Source organism: Amaranthus tricolor, chromosome 6, assembly GCF_026212465.1.
Source record: "Amaranthus tricolor cultivar Red isolate AtriRed21 chromosome 6, ASM2621246v1, whole genome shotgun sequence".
Lineage (NCBI taxonomy): Eukaryota > Viridiplantae > Streptophyta > Magnoliopsida > Caryophyllales > Amaranthaceae > Amaranthus > Amaranthus tricolor.
In genome coordinates, this window is record NC_080052.1 from 18344130 (window position 1) to 18363834 (window position 19705).

The 19705-nt window shown below is 31.2% G+C and overlaps 1 protein-coding gene across 1 annotated transcript; it reads right to left on the bottom strand.

The window, feature by feature from the left end:
* Nucleotides 1-656: 656 nt before the first annotated feature.
* LOC130815813 (25.3 kDa vesicle transport protein SEC22-1-like) lies at nt 657-9864 on the bottom strand. Its single transcript, XM_057682302.1, has 6 exons — nt 9654-9864; nt 9323-9537; nt 4222-4382; nt 3981-4127; nt 1617-1693; nt 657-1303 (listed from the first exon to the last, which is right to left on the bottom strand). The coding sequence occupies exons 2-6, from the start codon at nt 9508-9510 to the stop codon at nt 1220-1222; spliced, it is 657 nt and encodes a 218-aa protein (XP_057538285.1). The 5' UTR covers nt 9511-9537; nt 9654-9864; the 3' UTR covers nt 657-1219.
* Between the last annotated feature and the right edge of the window lie 9841 nt (nt 9865-19705).

Below are 19705 nucleotides of genomic sequence, written 5' to 3' on the forward strand. Positions count from 1 at the left end.
AGGTCACCCATCCTAAGATTGCTCCCCACCAAGCACGCTTAATTGTGGAGTTCTTTGCAAATGGGCTCCCCTGAAAAGAAGATGCACCTTGTTGATATGAGTAGTCTATCAATCCCTTGTCAAGCTAAATCTGAGGTATTACAAATACAATCAAAGGAAATAATATAGTATTGTCCGATTCATGAAGATATAAAGAAATATTCATATTGGCAAAATCAGTAATAGTAAGAAGGTCACAAATAATGGTTTGATATAATCCACATAACAGATGCCTTTGTATGATGTTGATGTTTTTGAATAAAACAACACAAATTCTTGTAAGAGATGGTCTCTTTGATATACCATCTCTTTGGGCTGGCCCAAAAAGGAAATTACAGAGTAAGTTTTTCAGTAGGCATTAAAAATATTGTAAATAGGCATTTAGAATATTGTAAGTACTTAAGTACTTACTCGATGGGCATTAAGTATATTGTAAGTAGGCATTAAAGATATTGTAAGTAGGCATTAAGAATATGGCACGTAAGTTAGTAGGCTAAGTTTTTCGGTATGCATTAAGAATATTGTAAGCAGGCAATTGAAGTACTTTTTCGGTGGGCATTAAGTATATTATAAGTAGACATTAAGGATAATATAAGTGGACATTAAGGATAATGCAAATAGGCGTCAAGGATACAATAAGTGGACATTAAGGTTTAATGGGCCGACCTCCTAAGAGATGTCTATCAAAGAGACGGTCTCTCAAGAGACCGGCTGATAAAACAAGCCATTAATAAAAATTTCTCTCAATTTTGAAAATAGATAGACCTTGATTTGCATCAAATTGTGTGTATTATAGTCTAGAGAATATAATTTAATTCAAATAATTGAACCAAAAAACTCTACGAAAGGAAATATTTTCCTCAAGGTGCTTTGAAATGTGTTCAAGGGATACCAAGAAAATTCTGTGTTGATTGCGCAAAATGCCGATTAATACGATCCTCAGTAGTCAAATTTTACTATCTCAAATCTGGATATCAAAATGGACTTGTTATATATATAATCTACTACAAAGTCGAGCTTACAGATAGTATATAGTTTTTCACTGAAAGAAGACTTCGCGATGTAGTTCAAAATCACCAGGTTGCTCCTTTGTAGCGTGGTGTTGTATAATCCATGTGTAAACGAAGGAATAAACATGTTGATCTCTGCGAATAGGTTTCAATAGAAAAAGGCCGGTGCATCACCAAATCTTCTTCTTAACCCAGAAGAGAAGGATCACAACTCCGACTACAATTGCTACCGGAGCCCATTTCCTGATTAACGCCTACAAATCCAAAATGTGATCGCAATTAAGCATACAATCTTAATTTTTAGTGACGTTCAAATGAACCTATCCCAAGAAAATAACAGACTAGCCAAGAATTTTAACAGAAAGTCTGAAGGCCTATTAGGTGGTAAGAGCACAAGCAAAGTGAGTTATAATATCATAGCGATCTTGGGAGTGTAAAGTTTCTCAAATGGATAGACAGACAGTAACGCTCCAAAAGTAGTCGTAAGTTTGTAACTTATAACGGTTCGAAATCTGCAGCAACTATTAGTTTCAGAAAATTAGAGCCCTTTGGTATTTTAAAACTAACCTGTCGATTTAAATCTCTGGCCTTATCAGCATAAATCCGTGATTCTGATGTTAAGCGACTGGACATTTGGCTGACCTCTACAAGATTGAAATAGTAACTAATTACAAAGCTGAATTCTAATTACAACTGCACCAGCAATAAATATTGGTGACAAATGAATAAATAACAACATAATATAAACATTGAAAATCAAGAAGTGAATAGCATCAAAGTAGCAGTATAGTACACTTCATAATACAGCGTTAACTGAAATCTGAAACAAACATAGAGCTCATAGCCCACAGGTGGCGTTATAAGCTCTGAACTAGTGTCTAAAGATACACGACCTAAATTTCACATTTAAAATTGTACTCTCACAAATCTTAGCAGCACTAACAACCACTCTCCAGATAACACGTGCGCATCAAAATAAATTTAATGTCGAAAAATAACTAATTTTCCATGAATCTTCAAGCGAAAACAAATGATAGCAGAAGTGAGAGTATTCGTATTGCTTAGTAGGACAGGATAACAGGTAGCAGATTAGACCAAAAACAGTAGTGATCCAAAACAAACATTGAGGAGTACGAGGGGGAAGCAGAGAGGTGTTCGAATTATACATCAGAACAATCAAGAAATATAAACAAAGATAAATATAATACCATTAACCAAGAGGGAGCAAAAGAAAACGAAATTACAGCATACACGCAAGCTGTCAGTGAAGCAGAACAATACAGAATATTAAGCAAGCTAGCAACACATTAAAAAAGCAGAACATAAGCAAGGCTTGATAGAGCTTGCATATACCAATTTTTAACCATGCAAATGTTGGTAGCATCAAGTCAGAAACATTAAGCAAAGGCTAGAAAGAAAAAACATTTGAAAACTTAAAGAGCACTAGCCAAGGCCAGAAATTCATAACTGAGATTCAGAGAAGTGACCAAAATCAGAAACATTAATCAAAAGCCTTTCAATCTGGATCATTTGACAGTTCAGTCACATGTCTTTCTTACACGAGAAAATAGGAATGCCAAACTGAATTGGCAATGTCACATCGGTTCCTCCCAATTTGAAGGATGTTGTCTGGATCCAAATGGTGTCTGCATCCATCCAACGTCCAGCTTCATCCAGAAATGCTTATAGCAGGAATGCGACTGTGGGTATGCACAGAGATCAGAATAACAAGCAGTCCCACAAACAGAATTCCAGCTTCATTTAAAATGTAATCTCCATTTTACATTATCTCCCTCATGTGTCAACAAGATATCTCACCTATAGGATTTTTTTGCTATAAAACTAACGTCTGGTTCCTACTTCCTAGAATCAATTATGTTCACTGATACATGCAGAAAAAAATGAAAACCTTGAAAAGTTTAGCCAGTGCCCTTCCAAAGACATACATTGTTAATATTTCTTCCCATATGCTTGTAATTATTCTAAAGTTTCAACGCACCCACTAAAAATGTTGAAGGATCCCCATTACAGTTTTGATTTCCCATAGACAATACACAGCTACAGAACAATAATGAATATGCATGATTAAAATTAGCACTAAATAACCGCCATGCAGAGCAAAAAGTTCATTTTCAAACTTTAGATTTCAAATCTATAAATTTACACGGCATAACTCTACATCTGTTGTGACTTGTGATCTTACAGCAGAACAATTAAGACCTAAAAAGACAGCTTTACTTTCTTTTTAATAAGTATTTAGTTTATCTCATAAACAGTGCACCAAACATTTTGTCATGTAAATGTCATTTTCTGCAAAAAGACTTTTTGAACCACTTTCATGGCCAGAATACTTTGTTCACAATTTCACTTAGATCTCAGACAAGATTTCAAAAGAGCAACATCATTCAAACTGGAATGCTACCGAAACACGTCAATGAAATTGCAGTTACCAGGATTAAATTTTTCTAGCCACCAAAAACAAAAACAAAGCAGTCTTGTGTGCTTTTGCATAAAAACCAAAAACCACTACCAAAAAAGTGGATTATGTTCCTACTATTATATCCCTCACCAATTATCTCTTTAAAGCATTCCCATTGCCAAAATTATCCATTATGTCCCGTTTGTCAGCCGGCATTAAATGGTGGAAATGGTAATTCAAATTTAGTATAATTTTGGTAGCAAAATCTCTTAAAAAATTTGATGGCCATTCTTGCTCTCCTATAATCATCTCATTTTCTTCATAAAATTTATTCAAATGGATAACCATTTGGAGAAGTAGTATAAGGTGGTAATAAAAAGTTGTGAACAAAATTGTTTCTATAGCACATCGCAAAGGATAATTCACTCAACTTGGCTACAAAGACCACCTATCTTCTCAATGAGAAGTAAAAAAATTCCACTTAAAAATAAGCTATTTATTAGAGGACTTACGATCCAACTTTTCACCAACACCAAGGACTTCTTGTACATTCCTTGTCATTATTTGGTGCACTTCATAAAGCTCATCATTTAGTTTGGCAATGTTCCTTTGGGTACGAGTGTCCTGGTACAACTTTTTGGTTCTCTGGATGAATGTATCTTCACAGGACAAAAGAATACTATCAATAGAAAAGATGTTCTATGGTACAATTTGTCAAGTAAAGATCCACATGGAAATAGCACATTAACCTACCAAACTTAATAAAAGCATAAGGTCTAGCAGCAGTTTCTATTTGATTATCATTCACACGTTCAAATTCATTTTTGAGATCTTCCAGATACTGAAATGCAAGCTTCTTTGGATAAGCCCGATCACACATTGTCAGGTAACAAACATTACCCTCAATGATATAGCTATTGACTAATGTTAAGGCCTAATGAGACCAAGATAGCATAATGCACATGTCTGATGGCAATATGAAATTGAAAAGGAGCAAACTGACAAAACAAATAGTTAAAAATTAAAATATTGTATAGAGATAAAAACGTGCATCAAAGCACATTAAAGGGCAAATTTAAACATCTAAAACTATTACCTAGGGTGATATACCAACATTTGTGAGCATGAATAAAAATTCCCAAGTACGTAAAATAAGTATGCATGAAAATTTCACGTAGCAGCAAACAACCAAGGCAACAAGTACATATGACCATGATCAAGTGTATAATTAGCATTTGTTTCTCAAAAAAATGGGCTAATATAAAAGCACAACACAACCGCACACACAATTAATGGACCACAAATATCATGGATTGGCCAACTTCACAACAAGCACTTAAACACATAAGGTAATCAACATTCTCCTTTCAAAGTACATTTTAGATTGAGGACAAAAGCTCCATTCGTCTTATACAAATACTAATCCCAGCTTCTTCTCTAAGATGATGACTGAAGCAATAGTTATCATGAGAGTCACTCACACAACTAACATTGTAAACAAAAAAGTCTTCTAAAGACAACTTGTTTCTTTTTTTTTCTAAATAAAAAAAAGAATTTAATCTACATACAATAACATAAATACCACAAGTCGCAAGCCTAACTCAAAAGTCAAAATCAACAACTCCAATAATACCAGCAAAAGTAGTTCTCCCTTATGATTGCATGTCTCAATTGTATCACAAGTTCTGTAAGCTAACTTGTAGGGGACACTAATTTACAAGATCTCAATCATCTTAGTCACCTAATTCTTTCTTTGTCTTAGAGCAAGTCTACAATTGGCACAAGTCTAGACCTAGCTGATCGAAATGGGACGATAGTCTTATTGAAGTTGATTCAATGGTAGCAAGTATATTGAGGAAGGAAAATTTTTTTTCAGTCACTTAACTCAATTAGTCTTGTGAATCTCTAGAGTTTGTTATTCTAATTTGGATTTCTTGCTTATAAAGGCATTGTATTAAAGTTGTATATCAACAAAAAGGAGAGTTCATTTCTATTGTGCTTGTATCCATAGAATAGTGTTCATAGACTTTTGGAAGTTACTGAGCCACATGAAGAGCTCAAAACGAGTACAACTTTGTTTAAAAAGGTATGAGGTGCATCAAGGCATATTAGTGCCTAAGCACAATGCGCAATACGCAAGGCATGCGGTGGAAGCACAAGCATTCATAGGTAAGGCGTATGTTTCTGCTCAAAAGCCTTAAAAAAACTTTAAAACATATTTGATACGGAAAAAAAATATGAAATTCATATTATGTTACATTAAAGATGTTCAACATTTGTTACCATTGCACTAAACCACCATATTTTAAGCCATTATGAGTTATGACTAATTGTTCCTTATCTAATTGTGATTGCATTTGTTACTATAATGTTATTATAGAAGAGCAGAGAAAAGAACACAAGAACATGGAAGAAGAGGAAAATTAAAAATAGAATGGAAAATTTAGAGGAAAGAAAAATCAGAAATTCTAATAAAGAATAAACCTTTGCATACACTTATCTATATACCATTCTACTTTATTAAGACTTGAAGTGAATTCCAAAATAACAGTTAATGGCTAGAGGAGCATCATTTTAAATCCAACTTTTATTCTAAATTTGAAATGAATTTGGAAACGTTTGTTGTAAATTTTTGAGAAGGTGGTGAAGAAAATACGAGGTACATGAAGAAGAAACAAATAGCCACATCAACCTCAAATTAATGATTTTATGTTGCACAGGTTAGGCATCTATAAAATTAATCATAATAGGGTGGAGCAGCCTATAAGAAAGTATTAACCAGAATAAGAAAGTCCTCTTCTCTTATCTGGACCATAGAATTTTTGCGCATATATCCTTTGGATAGGAAAAAGTAATTGCAATGAAAAGCTTAGATAAAATTATCTCCTACCTATCACCCGCAACAACCAACATGAACATGTGCAAATATCATGTGTCTTAGCGTCAACAAACTAAAAGAAGTAATGAAGATTGTCAAGTGTCAACCATCACAAGCTCATCTAACAATTACCACTTCAAACACTCTCTAGTCGATGTCTTTATATGAGAGTAATTGTAAAACCATGACACATTCCATTGCCCTGTAAATATGTTTATGCTAATATATATATATATATATATATATATATATATATATATATATATATATATATATATATAGGGTCAAGTTTCAGTGAGAACAAAGCTTATATGAGAACTGTGAGAACCAATTTGCCAGATAAAAAATTGTTAAATTTTTATAAAAAATGTGTTACTTTTGGACAAAAAATTGTTACTTTTTTAAAAAAAAAAGTTGGAACTTTTTAGCAAAAAAGTGTTACTTTCAGAAAAAAATATATTTTTCACAAAAAAAAAACATAATACAAAGTAACATTTTTTTCAGAAAGTAACACCTTTTACATAAAAAGTAACACCTTTTTGTGAGTATTGTTCAGAATTTTTTTCATAAAGTAACACTTTTTTGCCAAAAAGTATCAATTTTTTTTTTCAAAAAAAAGTAACACTTTATTGCCTAAAAGTAACACCTTTTAGTGAAAAATAACACTTTTTTTCAGGCAGATTGGTTCTCACGGTTCTCATATAAAGATGGTTCTCACTTGAACTTCTTCATATATATATATATATATATATATATATGGCAGACACACAAAAGCATTCTTCAAAAAGCTTAGCTTTGTGCTATGACATCTTAAATTCTACAAAGCACAATACTTTTCCTTCAAATAAGTAGTTATTTCCCAAAATTGAAATTGAAGTCATCAAACAGATAAAGATACCCCAAAATGTATTATACAAGTATAAGTGACAAAATAATTAACAACAATCACAATTTCTCCCCCAAAACATAAGTTGTATTCTTCCTTAGATAATAGAAAACAAAATAAATCGTAACTTTCATATTGAAGCAAAATTTCAATATAACAATACCAATGACACAAAACAACAATTTGAAAGCCTTATACACATTTACAACTACATCGGGTCATGTTCGTGAACCAAAAAAAATTATCATCAAATATCATTGCTAAAATAACAGAGAATACGTTACTTGTCCCCTTTTCTTTGATACTAATGTACAACGACTATCTACATATATTCTCCTCCTACAATTATTCCAATCTATTGCCATATGCTCCAACAAATCTCAAATTTTCATCTTATTCATCAATCTTGTTATCCATTTCATCTTAGGCATACCTTTTTCTTCTTAAAACTCCTCAAGTTTTGATCACGTGTACGTAGAACCAAAACAACATAATCAATTTTCTCTCATTTTATCTTCCATAAAAATGACTTCAAAACTTTTTATTATGTTTTACTCTTAAATTCTATCTTTTGGAGTATGTCTACTCAATTAGCTTAAATGCACATCTTAACTACTCCCATTTTTCTATTATAGTTTTTTTTTTAGAAAGTCAAGCATACTGATGATACAGTAGTGTTGGTCCAAATGCAATGTGATATTAATCTTAGTAGCACATCTTTATCATAATATTGCAGCAGCTGCTCTCCATTTAAGTCACTTGCATAGAATGTTATGCTTAATAACTTGATTAATATATTTGTTCTTGTGAAAAATTAAGCCAAAAACCCTTGAAACAGTCACTTGGATTGAGCTCATTTGTTTCTCACTCTAGCATACCAAATCTAGGGTCCTTCATGCCAAAATGGCACTCTATCTTACTTGAACTTAACTCAAATATAGTTTATTATAAGGTCCAGCTCTAAGTCTAACTTACCATTGACCAAATATCTACATTCATTAACTAGTAATGGCCTTGTTATCTAATCTAGAATGCTACAAACAAATAAAACTCAAAGCAAAACTTTGATATAAACTAATCAAGTGAAGAAAATTTGTTATCGTTGCTTCACATGTTCTAACATATGTTCGTATTTCCTCATGCATATCTTGGACTGTATTGATGTACTTACGTGGCATACATTTCTCCATCGAGTACTACCTTGATAATTTGTCATATGACTTCTCCAAATCAATTAAATCATATAAAAATCATTTGTCTTTAACTAGTATTATTTATTTCATATGTTGGCGTACCAAATGAATATATTCTATTAATTATAATCTATCGTTAACCAACTTTTTTAAGTATTGCTAACGCGTTATTCTATCCCATAATTTTACGATGAGACTCCTAAGTTTTATTACTCAATAGGTTAAGAAAAATAACATTATGTCTTATATTTTGTAATATTCTCCCACTCCTACATTTTATTAAAGCTAAATAGCATTATTATTTTTTTATTGCAATATTTACTTCCTAATTTCACCACCTAGAATCTTTCTTTCACTATCATACAACTTGTTCTTTCTCCTAGAATGTCCTTAAGCGTGGAGAGTGATATAATTTGTCCAATTAGCTTCCTAAAAGACTCTAACAAGAATAAGGAGAAATAATGGAAAAAAATGTAAGATAGTCCTTCAGTTTCTTTGAGTTACAAACCCATATTAACCCCATAAAGCAGAATCCTTAAGTTGTTAAAGTTCATATCATGAATAATGTAAGAATCTTGTGCACTAAATTTTGGAACCAAAAGAACACTATTAAAATCCACATATTACATCACATCTACAACGACCATATAAAATATATTGCCTCATAGCCATTAAAGTGTCTTCCAACTATGCCGGTTAGCATGATGCATAATGTACACAGCCTTATCCTTGTTATAAATCAGTATAAATCAGAAAGCAACAGCATTGATAAATACAATCACCATAAAACCTAAAAAAAGTTTCGCACAATTAACATCTGCATTATGAACATGAATGCAATCAAAGAAATGGTATGAAAATCAAAATTGAATATTGTAATTAACAAAAAAAGGATACTGAAAAACATAAGGTCCACTTTCGACTGACATCCTTGAAGCATCATTTTGACCTTTAGAGAGATTTTTAAACAAAGCTTTAATTTGCTGCTTGTAATATTCAACGTCTTGTACATCACGCCCATCATCTAACCCTTCTGCTAATGGTAGACCATCCATAACACGCGCAAGCATTGTTACCTTCACCATTTCCTACTAAATTCTACGTTTTTTCAGCTGCAAATTTAAGCGCGAGAAAATCGAGGAGACAATTGGAATTGATTAGGGTTTCAATTTGGGGAATTTTAAGCAGAATTAAACAGCGGTGGAACAGGAAATTGAAAGACTTTTACCTGAATTGGAATTGTGGTCGACTGTTTTCAGATCGCTGACTTCCGAAATTCGTGAAGATCTTCGAGAAGGGCAAAAACGTGATCGATTTTTTGAGAAGTTGAAATGAAAATTGCTTATATTATTACAAGTGATATTACAATTCTTGCGAATGCATCGGTATGTGGAACGTTATCTTTATAAATAGTAGTTTTATTGTACCATTATAACCATCTTGCATTGTATATATGTGCAAGATTCTTCATTACCAATATACTACAAGGATATAAAAGTTTATCAATTCATTATACTATTTTCTCCTTATATTCTCCTTACTTTTAACAAGTTATCAACACCAATTTTTCGCTTTCAATAAAAATTCAAGAAGGTAATATTTTTTTTCTTCTCAAAACATTATAACACATTTTTTTTTAGCCACAATATGGACCAACAATCAAACGGTATTAATACCGTTCTATACTTTATCCTTGAAGAAAATTATGTATCTGATACTACCAACCAACTAGTAGTCAAACCAACTACGAAGACATAATCCAAATGATACCCATGTAAATGAAAACCCAATGTCAAGTCCCAATAATGCAACTAATCCACCAGCATAACCACCTACTAATCAGCCACCACAACCTACTGATAACCCACCAGTCCAACCTACTAATGATCCTACGGTACCACAAAAAAGTAATAAAAGGAAAAATGACGAAGGCGAAGGAACTAGTAGTAAACGTTTTCAGACTATTAACCCATAAAATAATTTATTTTAATAATGTCGTTTAATCTTTATGTTCGTTTTTACATTTTCAACCACCTATATGGACTGGCTAATATTATTTTGTAATGACCGCCTTTATAGACTGACTAATATAGCATTGTTATCTTCTTTATGGACGGTTTTATCTCTATTTATCTGATCAGGTCGTCATATTATGTGCATATGCATTTGGTTACTTTAGTCTATAAAATTATATACATCAAACTTTTATATATTTATACGTATATAATCGCTTAATAAACTCATAAAATCTAATTTCACCTTAAAAATAATATTTTAAAGAAAAAATAAATATTATATATATATATATATATATATATATATATATATATATATATATATATATATATATATATATATATATATATATATATATATATATATATATATATATATATATATATATATATATATATATATATATATATATATATATATATATATATATATATATATATATATACACACATATTATTAATAAACAAATTTAAAAAAAATTAAGTTATTTGATTCTATTTGGTTAACATTGTAAACTCAATAATAATAAGTTGTCTTAATTTACCAATAACACAGATTATTAGCACACATGATTACATTAGCTCTACATAACATAAAATCCATTTTAATTGTAAAAGTATCACCCTGGGATGAATGCTAGAATGGTCCGAAAATTATAATTTAAGTAAAACGTTAAGGGTTCGATTCTGAACCAAAAATAATCATTAACCAAAAAAACATATATACAAAAAAATAATAATAAAATAAAATAAAATAATTTTTTTATAATTTTTTTTATAATCCCTATTTATTTACCACATTTTTATTAAACTTGGAGATAAAATATGAAAATGGTATTTTTACCCCCTATAAATAGGGTCTTCTACCCATCACAAATACACACACATCACTCACACCTTATCCCAAACATAATAAATAAATTTTTTTTTAACCCATTAAATTCTTTCTTTCTTTTCTTCTTCCTTCAACCATCCATGGCAAACAATATATCTTCAAACTCCCACCTCAATCCAATTGCCGACAATATAAGTAAAATACAAGAAGCATTCATTATCATTGTGGACTTAATTATATTACTCGTAGCGCTAATGCTCTACCTGATTATCCAAAAATAAATTATAAATCTTGTAATTTTGTTTTAGCAATTTGTATTTTGTTTTATCATCTATTAATACTATCTACTTTATTTTTATTTATGATTATATTGTGCTTGTTATATCTGAGATATTAAATCAGGAGAAGATAATACTAATATGCTTTAATATCTCTAATGATACACAAAATCATTAAATAACCTTGTCATTTATTGTAGAAAATAATGGCTGATATCAAAAATAGAGAATTCAATACCTTGGAATTAACAGGAAACAATTTTATACAATGGGTTTCAGATGTCAAATTATATCTAAAAGGAAAATATTTATTATACACAATAATTGAACTTAATCTTGTTGACAAAGGAAAGGGTATTGAAAGAGATCCCATAAAAATTGAGGAAGATAAGGCAAAAGCTGCATCAATTTTGAGACATCATGTAACCGACAGTCTCAAACACGAATACACCAATTATGAGGACCCAAAATTACTTTGGGAAGAGCTAAATGAAAGATTTGGCCATAATAAAAGTGCCCAAAGGCCATCGATGAATGGCGAGAGTTAAGATTTCAAGATTTCAAATCAATTAGTGATTATAATTCAGCCCTTCATCTGATAAAATCAAAACTAGTCTATTGTGGACAACCAATAACAGATGTAGAAATGATAGAAAAAACATCATCAACCTTTCGCGTAAATAGCGTTTTGTTACAACAACAATATCGTGAAAGGCATTTCAAGAAATATCATGAATTGTTGAAAACACTTCTTGTTGTGGAACAAAATAATGAATTATTATTAAAAAATCACAACAGGAGACCTGTAGGGCCTACGCCCTTTAATGAGACAAATATGATTGAGAGGAATGTACGCCATCGAGGTCGTGGGAACTATTTCATAAGAGGTAGAGGTTGTGGAAAATATCACGAAAAGAGCGGCATGAATATTTTTGAACAAGAAAATTTCTATGGCCGTGGTCGTGGTCGTGGTCGTGGTCATGGCCGCGAACATAGCCACATTTATGAAAGACATATATTTGCCCCCAGAAATGATAATTTTAAACAAGTCCAGAAATACAAAAGCACATGTAATAGATGTGGCATGACTGGACATTGGGGCCGAACTTATCGTACCGCCAAACATTTAGTGGATTTATATCAAGCTTCCCAGAAAAACAAAGGAAAAAGGGCAGAAGCAAATTTTGCAAATGAAGCAAGTACATGCCCACCTTAAATGTCTCTGATTTCTTTAATGAGGATGTGAACCTCCACAAACTTGATCCCCAAGAAGAAGATAACTACATCTTTTGAGATGACTAGATGCATTTCCTGTTTCTCTAACTTGTTTTCCATTTTTTTTTAATTTGATAAGTTCTAATTCTCTACTTATGTTTTTGTATTGAGTTGTCTGCCTTTATATTAATAATATAAATTTTTTTCTTCTCTTGTCTTAAAAAAGGAAATGTCAATAAATAGATCAACATTTCATTGCCTCCTGGACAGTGAAGCAACACATACGATAATGAAAAATCGAGAATATTTTTCAAACTTAAAATTGCTTCAGGCAAATGTCAATACTATTCAGGAACAACAAAATTAATTGAAGGCACTGGAAAAGCATGCATCATACTCCCTATGGGGACAAATTAGTAATAAATGATGCACTATACTCGAGTAAATCTCGAAGAAATCTTATCAGTTTCAAGGCAATACGTCAGAATGGTTACCATATGGAAACCAAAACCATAAATGAGAAAGAATTCTTATGCCTTACAACAGAAAGTAATGGCACAAAAATTATCCCTAAAAGGATGCCAGCATATTCATCGGGGTTGTATCTCACTCATATACGCCCGATTGAAATAAATGTGATAAGACTAGACAATAAAGAACTATTTACTCTATGGCATGACCACTTAGGTCATCCTGGTACTGGGATGATGCATAAAATAATAAAAAATTCAGTCGGCCATCCACTAAGAAATATTAAGATTCTCCTGTCAAATGGGCTCTTATGCACCTCTTGTTCTCTTGGAAGATTTATTACTAGACCATCAGTAAATAAAATTGTTACTGAATCTCCTATATTTCTTGAAAGAATTCATGGAGATATATGTGGACCAATTAATCCACCATGTGGACCTTTTAGGTACTTCATGGTCTTAATAGACGTTTCCACAAGATCGTCACATGTAAGCCTTCTATCAAGTAGAAACAATGCATTTGCAAAACTACTTGCACAAATCATCCAATTGAAAAATCATTTTTCTGATTATACAATAAATAGTATTAGATTGGACAATGCCGGCGAATTCACATCTCAAACTTTTAATGATTATTGCATGTCAATTGGAATTAAAGTGGAACACCCTGTGCCACATGTTCACACACAAAATGGTCTTGCTGAATCCTTAATTAAGAGATTGCAATTAATTGCAAGACCACTTCTAATGAAATCAAAACTACCATCATCGGCCTGGGGTTATGCAATATTACATGCAGCATCATTGATTAGGCTGAGACCTACAACTTATCATAAATATTTGCCAATGCTGAAACAGCCCAAACCAGCGTAAACAGTGTAATAATACCGTCTACATGGCACAGCGAAAGACTTATAGAAGTCTGGGTTGAATCCGACCTATGGCTAATAGCCACAGCAAAGCAATATCAGAGTATATAAAAACTTTTTACATAATTAAGTGAATACTATTTACAAAACATTATAAAATTATTACAATTTAATTTACAAATATCTAATTTACATTATGAATTTAAAAAGAAGTCATCTCCTCGCACGTAACACATAATATGAGTATGCATCGTTTCCACAGCAGAGCTAACCTGGAAATTGATCAATCCCCCGAAAGGGATAGGCCCCATCAGAGACTGTCAACAATTGAATTGTTGAGTAATCCAACCAACCATTACATCTATATACAAGTCATTAACAAATGTCTCCAATTTTAACTTTTGCTCATTTAGTATCTCCTTATTAAATATTAATTTATCAAAAGCCAAACTCTTTTAAAAGACCGTTTGGTATCGACATAAATACGACTAAGAACCTTTGGTTCATAGTGAATCAAAATACGGCTATAACTTTACAAGTTAATAGTGAAACAATACGACAAATGAAAACATATGATTTCATTTGTGAAACAAACAAAACTTGATATACCAAACGTATTTATTCAAATTTCATATTAAAACAATGATATAACAACACTTAAAAATGTGGGAATATATGGACCGTCAGGAAGTAGGCTTGATCTAAATCCTGAGAACACGGGTGATCGTCATCACCGAAAATATGGTTCTTGCAAGAACAAAACGAGATCGGGGCTCGAGACTGATCCGAATAACCATTACCTATTATCAAGCTCTAGGATTTCACAATAATCCGGATATAAATATCCGTTACCAATTTCCAAAAATAGACATTTTTCAATGTCGAACATTTTAATATAAAACGAATCAATAAGTCTCTTGATTTTCTTTAAAATCAATAATCATAACTCATTTTCATAGTACAATATTGAAAAGCTCATATCTATAAAATTGTGATCATGCAAAACATAATTTTGACCAACAACTAGAAGCAAGGTCAAAACAAAGTTAAAATCCAAAGCTTCGAACACCAAAAATTATACGATTTTGCTCAAATATCAATAGCAGTAATACCACACCTTATAAACCATTACTTAAACTTTGAAATACTTAAATTAAATTTAAAAGAAAGTAGTGTTTGTAGGATTACCTCTCTATGCCGTGAATAAAAATCAATAATTAAAGTATCAATCAACTCATCATCAACCATCATGTAAGAGCTTGAGTTACTATCGATGGAGTTTAACTAATTTTACACCAATCTTAAATCCCAAATACGCAATTTATATCATACCCAAATACTCATATTAATAAACTAAGAACACAAACCTCAACAACACTAATCAATAAAACCCAATTGGAGGATAAACAATAACCTTAAACACTTGATAAAAGGAGTACTCAATTTGAACCCTATCTTTAATTATGAACAAGTAAATTCGAAATGCTATTTTCGGATTTTCAGGACACCCTGTTAGTATTTTGGACATAACTCTCTCATACGAACTCATTTTGCGGTGATTCAAGTGCCGACGTGACCATGACTCAGAGCTCTACATTTCTTATGTAGACATCAGAACCTAAAAACGAACATAACTGTTCCGAAAATTGCTAAATCAGAATGTTCAGTATATATACTGCATTTTCAAATCAAAAATATTCCAATTCAATATGATGGACCCTAACTTCACTCATACTTTTCTAATTTGAAATCCCAATTCAATAATCAAACTTAATTGATAGAAATCATTATCTCACATGAATTCTAATCTCATAATAATGTTCATGTATTATGGGTATAAGAATGAAGTTGATGATGAAGGGAAGTAAAGAAATGGGTTTTATAGTAAAGTTTCTTAAGAGAAAGGGAAAAAATGCATTGCCATGCTTTTGATGTGGCACAAAACCACAAAACCTCAAACACTTACTCATCTCACAAACGTGAGGTGTTATCTATCATAATTTCGTTTACACAATTTTCATCGTATAACTCACTTTGTTCCCAAATTTAATACGATTAATACCTAAAGGTAATAAAATAATTTACTCAGTCCAAATAAAATAATATGCTTAAGATTTATAATCCATTTACACTTAAATTAATTACAATTAGTTAAGCAGCTAACTTTAGATCTATTTCATTCTCCCCATCTTAAAATAATTTCGTCCTCGAAATTATTCTACACTTCAAATTACATATTAAACTCATACTCTCCCCAACTTAAGGATAAACCTTAAATAGTTCAACGTCCAAGACTTACTTAACTGAAAACCTCAACTCTGACATTCGTTAGTCATTCAAGTTTAAGAACAATGTTTATGATTTAATCACGAATCAAAATAATTTTCAAATTCACAGAACTCATATGATGCAAAAAACATTTGCACATACACAAGTAAACATAGATCATAAAATCGCAAAATTTGTTTTATAAATTTCCATACTTACTAGATTGCGTTACCCTTAGTACTCAAGGGTAAAATATTTGTTGAACACATAGTTAATATGTTCGTATTACTCAAGTTTATTTTTATCCTGTCGGGTAGTTTTTGTGAACAAAATCTTTTAGGCACTACTCAAACTGATACTCATGACTAAAAATCGCGTTAGTAAACATTTTAAACTTTTAAACAAAGATGTTTTATATTTTACGGAAAATTTGTTAGAGTTTCCCTCCAAATAAAGACTATTAAAAATATTTATCTATACAATATATTCTTTATAAAATAATCTTTTTCTTGAATTCATATTATTATAATATAATAACAATATTACTCAGATTAACTTGCTCAAAATCCCATATTAGCTTAATGACATTTAATTAAGCCGAATAAAATAGTGATTGATTCATTCTTCTCAATTTAGAGTGAATCCATCCTCTAACTTGGACACTTATTTCCATCATACATTTCATAACTTACATATCCACGTTCCTCGATATAACTCTAGTCACAACTTTAAATATTCCCAGCTTCGATACAAAATTTAACTTCTAAATCTCCACTTCAACTCTTACGTTATACTCGAATACTTTTTAAAAAACCTTTTACTTGTTTTAATCAATTCAACCATTTTGTATCCTCAATTTGAAAAACTGATTTCCTAATTTACTTGATTTTCCCAAATGACAACAAAACTTCACTTAGAAACTCTTATAACCCCATATATACTTTGAAAGTATCACTTTAAATCACATATTTAATAACTTATAACTCAATTGTAATTGTTTAACTTTCTCTCATAATACGTTCATATCCACCTTTAATACATGACCTTTAAACTTTAAGTTTCTCTTTCCCAAATAACTTCCATACTTTTGACATTTAATTTCTTACAATTCTTAACCTTTATTCTGATCATCCGTTTCACCATTAATACAATTTTACACAACATAGCCCATTTAATTTTTATCCTTTAATGTCTCATCCAATCATGGTTTAAACAAACAATTTTGTTTCCCCTAGTTATTAGCTTTTCGATCACCTTAATATAATTCGTTTCAATACAATTAGCTTCTAATCAAATATTCATTTTCATATGTGCAATTTATCTTCAAATTTCTCTATACATGTAATACAAGGCTTTCATAACTGTTATTGGATTCTTATTTGACTTATGAACTTCAACTCACATTAACCATAAATAAGGCTTGACATAATTTGAACCATTCAAACTTTTTAATTTTCAAAGTTATCCTTTGAATATCGTAAATTGTTTAGAATATTCTCCATCATAACTTTACATTTACCTTAATATGTATAGAGCACTCAATAGGGTTACTACAATATAAAGATTACGAAATTTTATTCATATCAACCGTTGTTTCTTATTCGCAACTTCCCTTAAATGAAATTCTCATCCAAATATCATTAAATTGAACATGTCACAAATACTTTTTTCTACATTCTTTATTCTTCGATTGATTTCCATTCTTTACACACAGTTAACTTATAACTTTCAATATTCCCAAAATGCTTATATTGAACTCTTTGCATCGAATCACTCTTGCACAATCATCATCGCAATTCTCGATAAGCTTGGTCCTCAACTCCTTATGCCAGTTATCCGAGTATATATAATATCTTTTGTAAAACAATTTCAAGAATACATAACTCGAATATATATATATATATATATATATATATATATATATATATATATATATATATATATATATATATATATATATATATATATATATATATATATATTTCAAGTTGAAATTTTGAGCTCTTTTAAAAACAAATTTGTTTTTTACACATGACATATAAACATTCACACAAAATTTCACATAAGATCAATTAGATCCACAAAATCAAGATTCAAACGAAAAATTCCCAACTTCACCTTAATATCCTTTGAAACTCTTTTCACCAAACTTCAAAGTCCCAATTTCATAATCCAGACTTAACTCTTGGCCTTCGGCATGACTCTTACTAAAAGAGGATTCACAACACATAAGGAAACTTCAGAATTTCCTTAGCACATAGGCATGTTACACAGCACACATATAACACATAGTAACATTAATACCATCCGATTCTCGGAGGTTACACCCTAAGACTCGACTACCACTCTCTTTCGAGTTTTCGAAATTCATCTTTCAAAAATTTTGTACTCGAATATGAGGATTCGAGTACTCCAGAAACAACCTGTGCTCTGATACCAAATGAAACAGCCCAAACCAGCTTAAACAGTGTAATAATACCGTCTACATGGCACAGCGAAAGACTTATAGAAGTCTGGGTTGAATCCGACCTGTGGCTAATAGCCACAACTAACCAATATCAGAGTATATAAAAACTTTTTACATAATTAAGTGAATACTATTTACAAAACATTATAAAATTATTACAATTTAATTTACAAATATCTAATTTACATTATGAATTTCAAAAAGAAGTCCTCTCCTCGCACGTAACACATAATACAAGTATGCATCGTTTCCACAGCAGAGCTAACCTGGAAATGGATCAATCCCCCGAAAGGGATAGGCCCCATCAAAGACTGTCAACAATTGAATTGTTGAGTAATCCAACCATTACATCTATATACAAGTCATTAACAAATGTCTCCAATTTCAACTTTTGCTCATTTAGTATCTCCTTATTAAATATTAATTTATCAAAAGCCAAACTCTTTTAAAAGACCGTTTGGTATCGACAAAAATACGACTAAGAACCTTTGGTTCATAGTGAATCAAAATACGACTATAACTTTACAAGTTAATTGCGAAACAATACGACAAATGAAACATATGATTTCATTTGTGAAACAAACAAAACTTTATATACCAAACGTATTTATTCAAATTTCATATTAAAACAATGATATAACAACACTTAAAAATGTGGGAATATATGGACCGTCAGGAAGTAGGCTTGATCTAAATCCTGAGAACATGGGTGATCGTCATCACCGAAAATACGGTTCTTGCAAGAACGAAACGGGATCAGGGGCTCGAGACTGATCTGAATAACCATTTCCTATTATCAAGCTATAGGATTTCACAATAATCCGGAAATAAATATCCGTTGCTAATTCCGAAAATGGACATTT